The sequence below is a fragment of the Drosophila willistoni genome (genome assembly GCF_018902025.1).
Source record: "Drosophila willistoni isolate 14030-0811.24 chromosome XR unlocalized genomic scaffold, UCI_dwil_1.1 Seg144, whole genome shotgun sequence".
NCBI lineage: Eukaryota > Metazoa > Arthropoda > Insecta > Diptera > Drosophilidae > Drosophila > Drosophila willistoni.
Genome location: NW_025814057.1, coordinates 1,830,005 through 1,845,124, shown reverse-complemented (window position 1 = coordinate 1,845,124; position 15,120 = coordinate 1,830,005). Strand labels below are relative to the sequence as shown.

Genomic DNA, 15,120 nt, shown 5'->3' with positions numbered 1-15,120 from the left:
TAACTAACGCACATTCCCGGGAAAAGTAAAACGAAACGCACATATACACACACACCCACACATACAAAGAAAACGTAATAAGTATAGATTATTAAACAATTTCCTTATAGTAATTAACTTACAAATTTTATATAACAAAAAGAAAAAAGGGTATTGTTAAAAAATAAAAAAGAAAAACATAAAAAAAACAAAGGCAAAAACAAAATGATAAAAAATAAAAGTAAAATGTTAAAAAAATTATATATAAAAAACAAAAGAAATATTTATTTGTTATTATTTTCAAGCTAACGGATGATAATGAACAAATGTTTTCCACCCTTCAGTATTGAAATTCCCAATTCAGATTTCAGAGATTTCTCAAGAAATGCTCAATTCAAAATAAATAAATGAAACACATATGTACGTATGGGTTAGCTAAGAGCTTCAAGAGTTCATCATCATCGTGATCCCGATGGCCTTGTGAATCACAGATTCATCTCTAATCAATAGATGAGCTATCACAACCGCAAATAATCAAAGTGTCGATTGAAACAGAGCGAAACATCTGGCGACCAACGGAATCCTGTGCTAAAAATAAAACTAACTGCAAATCATTTACTCACTTGCACAGACCTACTTGATCCCAGAATCCACTTGTGTATATAAGATCAATTCGATTCTGAAATGTAATCAGTTCTTACTCGAGCAACTCTTGAAGCGTACGTGGTCCATGGACTGAGCTTCGAAACACGTCATCGTTGTCACTGGGAAATTATAAACCCATACTATGACCATTTTTTTTCGGGGGGTAAATTAAAGCGGTATTAAATACTGTATAGACCACAATAGTGAGTGATTCGAAAATAGTCGGAATTAGCCCTATTACTGTCCATAATTTCAAGTCAAGTGGAAAAGAATGAGAAATATCTTGAGCATCAAATTAATGATAAATACTTGAGAGACGCTCAGTTTACATAACCAGCCTAGAGCCAAGTCGAGCCCTCTCTCTCTCTTCTGCCCTTCAGGGCGGTTTGTGTGTACGTGGCAGACATGAGCATCGGTTCGGGCTTCAAATATCATCACTCTGACAGTCCTGCATGGTCAGCGGTTTTTGTTTTGTTTATAGCAGGGATCATGAGCATTGGAGTGGGGCCTGCACAAGACGCGCAGATTTTCAACATCGTCACCCCAGCTGAGAGAATCGTTTTCGTATAAATGTATTCAGTTGCATTTAGACTTTGGTTAGAAACAGCGGCGTCTGTGTGCCTGTGTTTATTTTCATTGACTCAAAAACAAGTACAACAAAAACAATAGTAAGTTTAACAATAACCAAATCCAAAAGAGGCAAATTTAAGTTTAATTACCATACAAGAGGAATAGAGGGCAGGTGAATTTATCTATTTAGATATCTAAGACTAACTAACAGCGAAAGTCGGTTCTAAACTGGAGTTATCCTTTAGCTTTAACTGGGACGTGACCTTTCATCGGTCGTGTTTTTTTTATCAGAATAGGAATATATATGTTCCAGAATATTGAGAAAAAATGGAAATTATCAAGACTTGACGTTGAGATCAATCTCCTAAAGAAACCATTTTTCCCTACATAGAGTGGCGCTCTGATTTGGTCGACTTCAAAAGGTTTTCAGAAATTGAAATTATTCTTAAATCAATTTTCAATTAAAAAATGGTTAGCTTAAAGTTCAAAAAAACGAAAGTTAATCAACTTGGATAAGGAACAAGGATTTCGTTTGTAATTCAATTTCCAATCAATTACTTTTCCAATGACTCTCATAACAATCGGAGAGAGATTCAATTCGATTTTACCTGTCTAATTTACTGATTACTAATCGCAGTTATCAGGACTTCCTTGAAATAATTTAAAATTCAATTATTAAATTGATTGCATAAATTGTTAGAGTGCGCCCCGCCCCCACTAACAATTCTTAATTGAAATCTAATGTCTAACGAAGTTAAAACTCAATTTGATCATTAGATATTCATACCTTTATATATGTATGTGAAGTGGCAGCAATCCTTTACTTTATTCCTTTATGCGGCAACCCCCCTCTCTCTCTCACCGCAACACAACAGGTGCACACCCGAGGCATAATAAAAATTGAAAATAACTAAAAAGAGAAGGAAACGAACAAAATTATAAAAATAAAATGATTACAACTGCGACGAGTCAAGGAATTTACTGTGGCCACGTCACATAGACGGAGGCAACTGACGTGTCCTTTCGCCGTGCTTCCACGCTTGGTGCGTGTATGTGTGTGTGTGTGTGTGTGTGTGTGCGGACAGGTATACATATATCTGCTCAATGATATCTATTTGTGGGTAGTCGGAAAGCCCTCAATGCCCATGCCCCATAATTGCCGGTTCCGATGTTTTTATTCCTGTTGCTGCTGCTGCTGCGTTAGCTGCTGCTATTGTTGTTGTTATTATTATTACTGTGCATATATGTACATACATACATATATACATAGGTACATATGTAAGTATGTATATATGTATGTAATATTATTAGCTAATTTTTCCCAATGCAATTTCATTCAGTTTTGGGCTGTGCAACTTAACGCGTCGCACTCGTATAAAATCGGTTTCAAATTACGTCGCGACAACGGCTTATAATACGCCTTTTCATTTTGGAGGGAGAGCAGGCAGCAATTGTGTCCGAATAAGATTTGTTTTGTTGATAAAACGGCACACATTTGGTAATGGATTGATTACGAGCTCCCCCCTCCCCATCCCCTTCACCCTCTCTATCTGTCTCTCCCTGTCGTGCTCGAAATGTTTATAAATACAATTCAAATTATGCTTAAAGGCAGTTTGTGATCCCTTGGGGAAGAGAAAGAATAAAGCAAAGACTCAAACAAGCGATAAACAAAAAGAAGAAAACGAAAATAAATAAATAAATATTATATCTTCTGTGACGGAAAATATATAAAAAAAAAAATTAAAAATAAATAAACTGTGGTGTAGAGTGGAATACAAAACGCTGATCCATTCTCAATGCAGATCGTTTGCTCATCAATCTCAAGACTGACAAACTTTGTATACTCTTTCAACTTTGAACTTTCGTGTTTCTTTTTAAACTGAGCAGATCTTCTTTGTAATATATCAAATCCAAATCAACCAAATCAACAATATGTTTTCTCAAACAGAAAATATATTTAAGACCGATCTTTACCATGAAAAATCTTTATGATATAGTCTTACGATCAGAGTTGAAATTAAGACACATACATATGTGAAAAAAGAGATAAAGTTAAGTGATCTTAATGAACTATCACTAGTGAAACTAAGAAATTGTAGTTAGGGTATACAAACGCCAAAACAAATATTAAGAATTTCGTAGTTTACATCTTGACAAAACTTAGTTTTCTTATCGGCCTCAACAAATTTTGAGAATATAATTCTATGGAAATCTAAATTGCCATCATTGTATTTATTTCTCCTTGTTTTGTTTTGTTTAGAGCCGAGCAAAAAAGTATTGTGTGTGTTTGAAGATGAAAATGAATTGGAACTAAGTCGAATTCGAAATGAAACCAGATGCAGCATAGAGTCTCTCTCACTCTCTTGGGCCCTGCGAGACGATACCAGGAAATTATCCGACCACCGATCGACCCATCGACTGACCGAGCAATCGACGCGACACGATACTACGGACATTTAATATAAATAGTATTATATTGTCGATTTGGTGTGTGGTGTTCTATATAAAAGGGAGTTGACAATAGCCAACTGACAGCAGTCCATCACCGATCGTAAATGGTGGTGAGCGAAAAAATGGACAAGGAATTGGATCAACCAACGAATCCTGAACAGATGAATACAGCAGCAGCAGAGGAAGACGAAGGAGACGAAGAAGAAGCTGACGAAGGCGACGGCGATGGTCATGAGGATGATGATGATGATGACGATGATGATGCTGATGATCAAGGCAAACAGAAAGAGAATGACTTTCCATCTGAGTCATTGAAAAAGAAGCCACCAAAGCAAATTTATAGCCCGACAAAAGAGGAGAAACGTTTGGTACTCGAAGCGCGACATTCGCTTTCAATGTAATTAATTTGTTTGCTTTATTTCGATTTAAGTAAATTAATGACATTAATTGATTAATTCTCTTACTGCAGTGCTGAAACGAAAAAGCGTCGTGCCAGTGTCTATTCGAGTGAAAGTTTATTCATACCCAAGGAACTGGCACGCAAGGGCACAACTCTCAACACAACGCTGGAGAAGATGGCCAAAAACCAAGAGTATTGTATGCGTATGTTAACCTTTCCCGTTGGCTCTGGTCGAGCACGCTATGTGGCCAAACAAATGAAGAATGGAAGCAAAAGGTCAACCAAGAAACAAAAACCAAAAGCAGAGGAAGAAGAATCCAAAACCAAAGAGGATTTACCACGCAGTATGCCGGAGTTGGATGCTGCAGAAGGAGCTGATGTTGCCAATGGAACGAATCATTTGCAGAGCGATGATGAGATGAGTATTCTGCTCTTGGATATGGTCAATGATCTGATGGAAACCGAACAAACAGATTGTACGGAAACACAGCAGAACGATCCTCTAAGGTGAGTCTTCAACTGTTTACGAGTATTCTATAAATATACATATATGTTTTTTTTTTTACTTTAGTGATAATCCTCAAAACCAGCGAACTAGTGTGATTAAAGTAAATCGCCAATTGCTTGAAAAAGAGGACGAAACGGAGCAACAGAATGTTCTCTTTCGTTGGCATAATCCAAAATGTTGTGATGGTGAAATGAAAATGCGTCTTATGGATCGATTAGAAGAAATGAAAACTTTGCCCGAAATTACAGAACTTCAGGTTAATTACAGTGAGGTGAATAATGAAAAAGCACCAACAACACCAGAAACAGAGCAACAAATGCATCAGGAGGAGCAACAACAACGACGACAACCGTCAAGGACAGAGAATTACAACGAGCAGCAACAGGAGTCATCAGCAAATGAGACTCAGCCGCAAGAAATTGAACAATTACCAGTTCCACCACATCTAGAACAACAACAAGCAGTTCGAACTGTAGTTGCTGAAACTGGGCCTGGGCCAATGCGACATCAGCAACATGTTGCCGATGTGGCAACATCTACAAATATTCCTTCAACTGATGCTCTATTACGACGGCAATTGATGCATCACATTGTCTTAGACGACAATGATTCATATCAGCCGAGTACCAACAATAACACAAGCAACAACATCATCAACAACAGTAATAATAATGCTCTAAATTTGTCCAAGCAAAATGCATATGCCAGCGATGCCGCAATGCATCATTGGGGCCAACAACAACAATCATATCAACCACAGCAACAAGCACAACACAGGCAAACACCTCCGCCATCAGTCCATCAGCCGCAACAGCAACATCATCATCATCATCATTCCACGTTGGAACAGTTGCAGGAACTAAAGGCCATGCGTCAGCGACTCAAATTCCAGGAAGGAGAACAATTAAAGAAAATTAGTAAATCCCTTAAGAAGGTCTATGAGGAGCGATCAATGTGTGAGCGGCAACATGCCGAAGAGAAACGACAGTTTCTCCAAAAGATGACAAAAAGCCAAAAATTGGAAGAGAAATTGCAAGCGGACAGGGAGCAATTGCAGCGGCAACACATGGCCCAATTCAGTTTGCTGGAGCAACGCATTGCCGAGAGGCAGCGTCAATTGTTGCAGAGCGATTTCAATTTTCAACGACAACAGGCGTATCGGCAACAGTTGTTGATGGAACAGCAACATTTTATCCAACAACAGCAGCAAGACCAATTGCAGCAGCAACTTGTACAACATCAGCAACAACAGCAACATCTAATGCAAAATCAACAGCAATTGACACATCAACGTCTTGCACAGCAGCAGCAGCAGCAGCAACATTTGGCGGCACGGCAGCAACAACGCAATCAACAAGAACAACATCATCATCATCATCATCATCATTCGCCATCCTTCTATACTCCTCCACATGGCTACGAGGCCTATCGGCCAGCCCCACCACCGTCCTATAAGCCTCAGCCACAAGGGCATCCAGCACCACCGACAGCAGCACCACAACCACCACCACCACCATATGCGGTTCCTCCTGCTCATCCGATTGTTCATCATCCTTCACCGTCCAGCAGCTATCAGCAAAGAATGCAATTATTTCGCGAACCTCAGATTCAAAATCAACCTCAACTCATGGAAGATCAGAGTAACAGATTAATGCCACCACCTGCAATTTATCATCAACAAGCTACAACGGTAGCGCCTCCACCTCCAGTTCCAGTTCCAGTTGCACCTCCACCGCGTCGTTCACCTGAAATTCAAGCCACATGTCAACCCACAATTAGAACTATGCGACGAAGACATACAATAACCCACGACCACATTATCGATCATCGAACTCTGCCGTATGTCCTGCCAGTTTCTGCTGCTGCTGCTGTTGCTCCTCCTGCTCCTCCTCCTCCCCCACAATCCACAATCAATCCCCATCGATATCCAAGTGAAGTTCCCGCCTCAAATCAAAATATCAATCGGACAGCAATTACTTCGCTTATACAAAATTATGTTTCATCCTTCATTAATGATAATTTAAGACCCACTTAATATAATCACTTTAATTAATATTTAATAAAAAGAAATTTATGTGATCTTAGTTTGTAAATTAACAAAAAAAAACATTAAATAATGAAACCACTTTTCCGTATCATCAAACTAAGTTGTTCTCTCGTTTTCAAGATCATTGAATTTTGTCTTCCTCAAGTGAATAGAATTAGAATTAGAAACGCATAAAGAAAGCGTTGATTAGAAGGCAAAATCAAACTGGGCCCACTAATGCTCGACTATTTTCATTATCAGTTGTGGCTTATGAATCATTTCAACAAACACACAATGAAGCTTATCAAACGCTGACGCATTTCCATCTCGAAAAGATGAAATAGCTTCAGTTCAAGGAGAAGGGGCCTCCCCAGGAGCTAAGGGTTAAACCAAAATTGACGAAAATAATTAGCTATTTCTGTTCAAAGAAGAAAAGAATTCCAGGCTAATTTAAGCAAAAGACAGGTGGAAATATCATTTAATTTACCACAGCTAAAACTAACAATTTTGATAATTTCAAGTGCTTTGTTTGGTTGTCGGGACTTACATTTTTTCGAATTTTCATAGTCACTTTGGAAAATCAAACAAATTGAAAAAAAATTATTATAACATGTGGCCAAAAAACGATTTTAAACGGAAGCATTGTAGAATTGGTTGAATGGCCGCTAGAAAAAGAATAACCACACATCCCAACAATGGGCGAAGACGTGATCGAGATCGGGACAAAGAGCGAACCCCACGTTCCAGTGCCAGTGGTCCATACTGGAGAAACATGACGCCCGAGTTGGAGCGTGGCGCTGCAACGTCAACTCCCAGCGTCGTCAAGGGCAAACCAACGAATGGCATCCAATCTGCATCCGTTATCCTATCCAATCGCTTGCCAAAGAACAGCGGCAGTCGTGTTCGTATTGAAGGCCGCGTGACCCCATCGAGCCGCAACTCATTGGAAATGGCTGGCAAAATGTCTGGAGGGCCGCAGCTATTTGTGGAAGTGGCGGCAGCAACTGCTGCAGCGCAATCCCCACGCAAAGCGAGTATCACCGACTCGAGTAAGACCAAGACTGTGGCTAGCACACGCTCCTTGGGGTCAAAGAAGGCCTCAGTTGACCCATCTCCGGCCACAAGTCCGACGGCCGCACGAACTGGAATAAAATCTGCTGGTCCGTCACAGTCAAAGTTAGAGGATTATGAGAAAATTCCAACGCCACCGTCATCAGCTTCGGCAAGTCCTTCGAAAACTGTCAGTCCGTTGAAAGTTGTGACACCAAAAACTAGCGTAAAGCAATTGTTGGCTTCACCCCCAGAAGAGCCTCTTGAAGATGACAATGATGATCAAACCGATGAGAAGGGTCAGGAGAAAGTGGAGGATGTTGATGGACAGAAGATGGCCATGTGCATGCCCAATATGAAACTGTTTCCATGTTTTCGTGGCGAATATCCCACACGACATCGCCCGGGCACCTATCAATGGTTGCAGCGCACCGGTCCCAAGGGCAGTCAAGTGATGGCCGTATGCGAATGCGATGACGACCAGGCCATCACCACCGAGGGCAACATTATCGCATCCTGCGAGGTCACTGAGGCGCATTTTTTGAGGTAATCTCTAAAGAAACTGCAACTGATTGCATACTGTAGTCCCCCCTCCCACTGTCTTTCTTTGCAGCATTGATTGCGATGATGAGAACAAAGTTGGAGCTCCTTCCGGTCCTACACCTTGTAATGAGTTTAATTCGACGAATTTCGATACTGGAGCTACTTCCTATATGTATGCCTTTCCCCAATCGGGGGCAGGACCAGCAGACATGGATGCCTATCAACCGCAAATTTTTCCTTGCCCAGCCATGCAACAGCATCATCATCATCAGCTTCAGCCGCTCCAAGGGCAATCTCAATGTCGACAATGTTGCCCGAATCGCCAGACGGAGCAAAATCAAACCGTGTGTTTTAGTATGCAACCGGAAAAGCAACAAAGATTTTCCAATGGCAATGCCAAATCGAATCCAAATGGTAATGGATTAACCGAAATGTTAGCCCAACAATTGCAACAACAAATGCAACAGGCTCAGGCCCAGATAGCCCAAGTGCAAAACCAGTTGAACAGCGCCTGTGGGGCAACAAGAGTCCGTAAGTTGCAAGTTCTATCGCAAAGTACACAAAATGTGGGCGAAACTCTGCCCGAAGAGGAAGAGCAACAGCAACAAGATGAAGACGAAGAAGATGTAGAGGAAGAGGAATCACCCGATGATAATGGCAATGATTTGCAATTACCGTGCGCTTGTATTGCCGAACAGTTTCGACTCCAGCAGCAACAGCAACAGCAACAACAACACCACCAATTCCAACAACAAGCAGCCTATTTAGCCACACCACCATCAATCCAAATAACTGCACCACAGGCATTTATGTTTCCATACCAAACGTCGGCTCCCATGCAATTTGGTTGCTATCCCATGCCATTTGCCCCACAAGAGCAACAATGTCCACCTATTCCCACCATCAGTTGCCCATATCAGAGTCAGCAGCAACAGCAATTGCCACAGCAACCATCTTGCCATCAAAGCCATTTGCAGCAACAATCGTCACAAAGCAATTCACAACAGAATATGTGTCCACACGGCAATCATTTCTGTCCCAGCTGCAACTATCGTCAGCGTTATGCCCAAATGCGTTTCATGATGCCCAGATGTTGGCCGCGTTAAGTTCCCAAAAGTATCGCATGTTGCACAGATTTAACACTAACAGCGAACCAACCACGCACCCACCACAAATCCTTATTCAATCCACAAGAAATCTCTGCAACATGCGATATTTTTGTGAGCGCCGAAAATTATGCAATACTTCCGTTTAACTTTGATTTCCATTTCGTGTTTTGCTTTTTTCCCCCTAACAAAATTTTTAGGAAAAATTTGTCAAATACAAAGAAATAAAAATAAAATCTCTTCTCATTCATTTGAGAAAATCGTAGAATAAAAATCTATAATATATATACGATTTCAAAATTCTTTAGTTAACTGATTGGCGAATAAAGGGAAATTTGAATTACATGTTTTTAATTAAAAACATTAAACAGTCGGTAGATAGGTTGTTCGATATCGAAAACTGTTTCATCATTTTAATCAAAAATGTGTAATTTCAATGGAATGTACAGCGGCTATCATACGTGCTATAGATATACATGCTGCCCGGTGAATATGCAAGGCCAGGGATCATCATTCTGTCCGGTTCTTAACGAAAATCCAGCCACATATCGGACAATTCAATTTCCTTATTCCACAAATTATCAGCCCAAGTCATTGAAGAACAAACTCAATGCGAAGGCTCAGAACAACGCATCGAATGAAAAAAGTGCCAAGTCAGGACATCTTAAGGAAAATAACGAAGGGATAACAGTAGCCACAACAACAGGTGCAACTCAAACATTTTTGGCTCCGCAGAAAGCGACTATGGAGAACACCTCAAATACTTCGATACACACAAGGAAATGTAGTGCTGCATCGAGAAGAAATACAAGAAATTTACCATCCAATAGTCCAAGGATCTCTTCGCAAACGGATAAGTCACGCAAGAGCTCTACTCCATCAAATTCTGCCAGAAGCAGTGATCCAAAGCTGAAGAAAACGAATGTCTCTTCAGCTACTGAGAAGGAAAAGGCGAAGGAGGATGGATCGGCATCCAGGGCTTCTGTTGGGGACACTCATTCACTCACTCAATCGTCTGTTTCACGTAGAAGCGTTACTTTGGATACTCGTCCGCAATTAAAGTTAAGTAAGGAACCGATTAAAAAGGCACCAAGTGAATCTCAGCAATCCGAAAACTCTTCATTATCGCTTAAGAACAGTCAATCTAAGGCGCGAAGGAAACAGGATGCCTGTTCATTATGTGGAACTTGCAAATATCAAACCCAATCTGATAAACAAATGTCAAACAAAAGTTCACATGTAACAGAAATCGTAGAAAACGTCGAGCCATATCTCCTATTGAGTGAATCTTCTGTAAAAAAGGAAAACAAGCGAAGTCAAACCGTGAGCCCGAAACCAACTTCAACTGAATTTGACTTTGTGCCCGCCAAACGAACAATCCAGCAGTATCCTTTTTCAAACATCTCTAGGGATAAAAATGATAAGGACACTTCAATCAGCAGCAGCAGTAAAGGCTTAAAACAATTTCTTGCAATTAAATCTGGCTATCGACGGCCTTACCCTACAAAAGAGGTAAGAGACATTGGGAAGAAGAATCCTAATGCTGATCACGATGGCAGATGTTCCAGTATATGTTCCTGTTATCAATCTACTCGCACTCTTTATCGTGCAAGACCAGAGCTACAGGAGAAATCACGGAGCCCATATAGAAAAACTAGCACTGATCCCGCCAAGGATGAGCAAAAGTCCCTGGTTAAAGTCAAACCCAAAGCGATTAGGCGTAAGAGATTTTCCATACGCAGGGCACCAGCAAGAGAGGAAAACGAAAAGCCTTTGGGCATGCGAGAAGGAGGAGTATCAAATGATAATATTTGGTAAGTCCTATCCCAAAGGGTATCTCAATCTATGTTAGTCAACTGTTTTATTCCACAGGTTCGAATGCAACATGCCCATTCGTGTGAATATACCCACATCTATTTGTATGCAAAACTTATTTGGATTCTCTCCATTCCCCTCTCCTGTGAATACCATGGCCAACAGTCTAGTTAAAGCAACTGGTCCAATGAATTCACCCAAATTATGCATCTCTCTGGGTCCATCAAGTATTCCTTCCCAATTGCCACAGATTCAAGAGAGCCAGGTAGTAAAGCCTGTGATAGGTAAAGGGAAGGCGAACAAAAAGCGCAAGAAATTCTCGCCCTCAAATAGTTATGCCTTTCCTTGTGAGATGTCCACACAGACCACACCCACTTCGGATATAACTCCCACACCCAACTCTTTGCCAGTATCGGAACCTGCTCCCCCTGACTTAAGCAGTGTGATTTTTTCTCAGTGTAAACTATTGCAAAATTGCGTTGAGCTGATAACTAAACAATTGGCCATATCTGAGGAGAAGCGACAGTTGGATGAAATATCACACAAGAAGAATGTGAAATCTCAACCCAAGCGACTTTGCCGGAAAGCAGATAAAGTAATGGAGGAGGAGGAGGAGGAGGAAAAGGTAGACTGTGAAGGACAATGTCTGTCTACCGATGAGGACAGTTGTTTGGATCATGTTAAAGACGAAAGAGCTAATCAGCCTCCATCCAAATTTCTATCATGCCGTTCCAATTTTAAATGTATTCACCGGAGGGATACTTCTAAAATGAACAAGCAGCGTGTCTCCATAAGTGCTCACAATTCGGGCAATAGTTTAAGCTTGGCTAATTCTGTTCCTAAAAATAGTTTATTAAGTGGTTTGTCCGACAAAATGCTGCCGGCCCATCAACAGAATCTATATGCCGTTTGTCCAAATCATTACAAAATCAAGGAAATGCCCGAAACGCTGGTGCCACGTAACAGCGTGGCTAGTAGCTTCAAAAGAGATAAATTTAATTCAATATCACAAACAACCCCAGTTGATCAATTCCATTCTGATGCTGAGAGTCAACGATGTGCGTCTTGTCCTCCCAGTAAGAGGACAATTCCTGCTCTATCCATGGCTTATCCGGATATGCAAGAAAATTGGAGAACAGCAAGCTATTCTCAATCCAACTACACTCGGCAAGAACCTCGAAATCATCAGCAGTTTCAAAGAGAGGAATGGGATGAGAATTGTCGCAAATGCTGTTCAAGAAGAGATTCCATGTTTAACAACTCTCAGTCTATTATTAAACGCGAAGTCTTAAGATCCACTAAAGACTCAACATTGGAATGGATTGAACCTAGCATAGAATCAGAGCAGCAAATGTTTCAAAATGAAGATCAAACAAATATGGTTAGATCGCCAAGACCAAGTAATACCAATAATAGAGTAAATGTTATCCCAAATAAGCTATATAAGTCTGGTGAAATATCAAATAAAAACATGAAAACTATAGAATTGACTGCCCACCGAAATGATCGAACAAAGAAACCGGGACCCTCAGAAACTGAAGACTTTTCAGAACCATCAGTTACCCCAAATCCTTATTTGGCACCTAAACGAAAATCCAGCGAACAATCTGAAAACAAATCAAGAGCGAGTAGTTTAAGAAGTAGTCAGCGACAAAGTTTTAAGAAGTTTTTGCAACTGCCACTGGAAATTTCTTCACCGGAAGAACTTTTAGATAGTACTTCGGTGTCTAATCAACCAACGTCGAATAATAACCCTCGAAATAATGCACATCAAATGCTTGTGAGACCTTCAGCTGAGAATGATCCAAAAGAAAAAGACTTTCGATACTTTAGAAGACAATATAATAGGCTTGGAACCGAACAAAGCAATGAAAACTATTGTTGGGCAAACGGGGGCGAAGAGGAAAGACAACATGGCTCGACTGAGAGCACAAGTGAAGGCACACATGACGAGGAGAGCTTCAATGTCAATATAGGCTATTTGGGACCGTCTCAGGATTTTGCCCTCTGCGACTATGCGAATTCTAGGAAGCATCAGCTTAATCTAAAATTGTTAAAACAAATAATTAACGAAAGCTCTATAGAACGTAGGATACATCCTGATTGCATTTCTGTAGAACCGAAAGGACCGACCATCAAGAAACGTGCTCCAAACAAAGCAATTCCTTTCAGGGATACCAAGGTCCCAGCAAAACAAATGGACAAGAAGTCTGCCATGCCAACGAAGTCTAAAAGTATTGCTCCCAGTCCCATTAATAAAAACAAACTTCGTCCAGGATTGCGTTCACAATCGGCGCCACCAAGTGGTAAGCGAAAAAAAGAGGCATGTCAATGTATAAACAAAATATCCAACGAGTTGGGCTTGAATCCATTTATAACGCGTCGGACCAGATCGGACATTATATTACCATGTCCTCCCTCACATGGGAAATTGAAGAATAAGGCGATCTTAACGCCAAAGAGATTGCAACATTTGCGCTGTGCACCAGCCAGTCCCAGTAGTGCTGTAAAGACTCTAGTGCCGCAGTCTGAGGACGATTGTGAGTGCAATTGCCATTGCGATTTCGATTGTAATATCGATTGTGTGGAACCCACAAGGGATAGCGTGCTAGAGCAATACGAATTGGCGGGCTATCAGCGTTGTTTGCCCACCTATCCTCCACAAAAGGGAGGCACCGAAATGCCGGATGTCAGTTCAGACAGTGTCTCTTCGGATATCTTGGCCAACTCTCAATCAGATGAATGGTAAGACTAAAATTAAATTTACTTACTCAGTTGGGGCTAATTTTTGTCAAAATGTTGTACAGGAGTGAGATACCTAGAGAAACATCCAGCGATGCAGCAATTGGTGGCACTATTCCGTCCCAGTCGCCCTGTCCTGGATTGAATCAAGCAAACAAGATTCAGGGCAAAGAAGTTCACCACCCGCCAACGCCTCGTAGTCAGGTAGTCAGTCCTCGTTCAAAGACCAAATGTAAGTCAGAGGTCAACAAAGGGAAAAATATGCAACAATTGTACCGGGACATGGTCACGAACAAGCAAACAGTAATGCTAATGCATCCGAGACGTTTGCGTAGCGCAGGTAGTGTACAATCTGCTCCAACGACGATGATGCAACGAGTAGTGCCCAATCGACAGCAGGATCAGAGATCTCAGAGATTGCCGACAATGGCCCAGCAATCATCAAATTCCGCCTATTCTTCAACTTCGTCAACGATTTCGCGACAAAGGAGTGGAATGGCTCGACATGATTTTCCAGAGACAACATGCACAGTGACACGACCAGCACCACAGAATTTTACACAACCTCAGTATACTGAGGGCAATCAACAACAACAAATGCTGAAACAACAGCAACAACTATGGGAACAACAGCAACTCATTAAGCATCAGCGGCACATAATAGAACAATACCAACGACCAGTCCCTGGACAAACATATCCAGCAGGATACCCAGCAGGATATCCACAGCAGAACAACAACAACAATATAGATTATATAAGAGAGTGCACGGATTGCAATTGTTGGGTGGATCCACGATCATCCATGGGACACTTTCAATCTGAGCAATCCTTGCCTCAAGATTATCAACCGTACAGAAGTGTATCCCATCAATATCCAGTTCCGATCAAGTCCGATCAGTTGGACACAAGGATGCAAATGATAACACCATCATTCTATCAAGAAACCATGGCCAAATACGGCATCGAACATATAGATTCAAATTTTCAACCACCTCACTTGTCTATCGAATGCTTTGCTCAACAATTCCAACGGCCACAACTGCAAGGGGCTACAACATCGGTTCCTTGCCTGATTCCTGGCCATCCATTCGTTACAGTGGGTCAATCGCAACAACCTCAATCTCAATTGCGGGCTTATAGTGCCCCCCAATGCCCTCAACCAATGTACAAGCATTTCAATAATACTTACACTGAATCAAGCACCATTTAGTATAAATATATTTCAGAGGCCTCCAAACAAATAAATTAAACTAGTAATGTAATGGAATGATATTGAATGAATG

At 41.0% G+C, this 15,120-nt stretch overlaps 3 protein-coding genes across 3 annotated transcripts; all 3 read left to right on the top strand.

Moving 5' to 3' along the window:
- Positions 1-3,460: 3,460 nt before the first annotated feature.
- On the top strand, positions 3,461-6,591 carry LOC6638542 (putative mediator of RNA polymerase II transcription subunit 12). The gene is made up of 3 exons (XM_023181416.2): positions 3,461-4,042; positions 4,115-4,552; positions 4,617-6,591. The coding sequence occupies exons 1-3, from the start codon at positions 3,750-3,752 to the stop codon at positions 6,586-6,588; spliced, it is 2,703 nt and encodes a 900-aa protein (XP_023037184.1). The 5' UTR covers positions 3,461-3,749; the 3' UTR covers positions 6,589-6,591.
- Positions 6,592-7,138: 547 nt separating this feature from the next.
- On the top strand, positions 7,139-9,565 carry LOC6638543. The gene is made up of 2 exons (XM_023181444.2): positions 7,139-8,175; positions 8,243-9,565. The coding sequence occupies exons 1-2, from the start codon at positions 7,238-7,240 to the stop codon at positions 9,276-9,278; spliced, it is 1,974 nt and encodes a 657-aa protein (XP_023037212.1). The 5' UTR covers positions 7,139-7,237; the 3' UTR covers positions 9,279-9,565.
- Positions 9,566-9,603: 38 nt separating this feature from the next.
- Positions 9,604-15,113, top strand: LOC111519766. Its single transcript, XM_023181716.2, has 3 exons — positions 9,604-11,092; positions 11,151-13,838; positions 13,901-15,113. Exons 1-3 carry the CDS (start codon positions 9,702-9,704, stop codon positions 15,045-15,047), a joined length of 5,226 nt encoding a protein of 1,741 aa, XP_023037484.2. The 5' UTR covers positions 9,604-9,701; the 3' UTR covers positions 15,048-15,113.
- The last annotated feature ends 7 nt before the right edge of the window (positions 15,114-15,120 follow it).

Coding starts and splice junctions, on each gene's coding strand:
- LOC6638542 (XM_023181416.2), top strand. CDS start 3,750: ATGGTGGTGAGCGAAAAAATGGACAAGGAATTGGATCAACCAACGAAT. Junction 4,043..4,114: donor GCGCGACATTCGCTTTCAAT/GTAATTAATTTG, acceptor CTCTTACTGCAG/TGCTGAAACGAAAAAGCGTC. Junction 4,553..4,616: donor CAGCAGAACGATCCTCTAAG/GTGAGTCTTCAA, acceptor TTTTTACTTTAG/TGATAATCCTCAAAACCAGC.
- LOC6638543 (XM_023181444.2), top strand. CDS start 7,238: ATGGCCGCTAGAAAAAGAATAACCACACATCCCAACAATGGGCGAAGA. Junction 8,176..8,242: donor ACTGAGGCGCATTTTTTGAG/GTAATCTCTAAA, acceptor CTTTCTTTGCAG/CATTGATTGCGATGATGAGA.
- LOC111519766 (XM_023181716.2), top strand. CDS start 9,702: ATGTGTAATTTCAATGGAATGTACAGCGGCTATCATACGTGCTATAGA. Junction 11,093..11,150: donor GTATCAAATGATAATATTTG/GTAAGTCCTATC, acceptor TTTATTCCACAG/GTTCGAATGCAACATGCCCA. Junction 13,839..13,900: donor AACTCTCAATCAGATGAATG/GTAAGACTAAAA, acceptor AATGTTGTACAG/GAGTGAGATACCTAGAGAAA.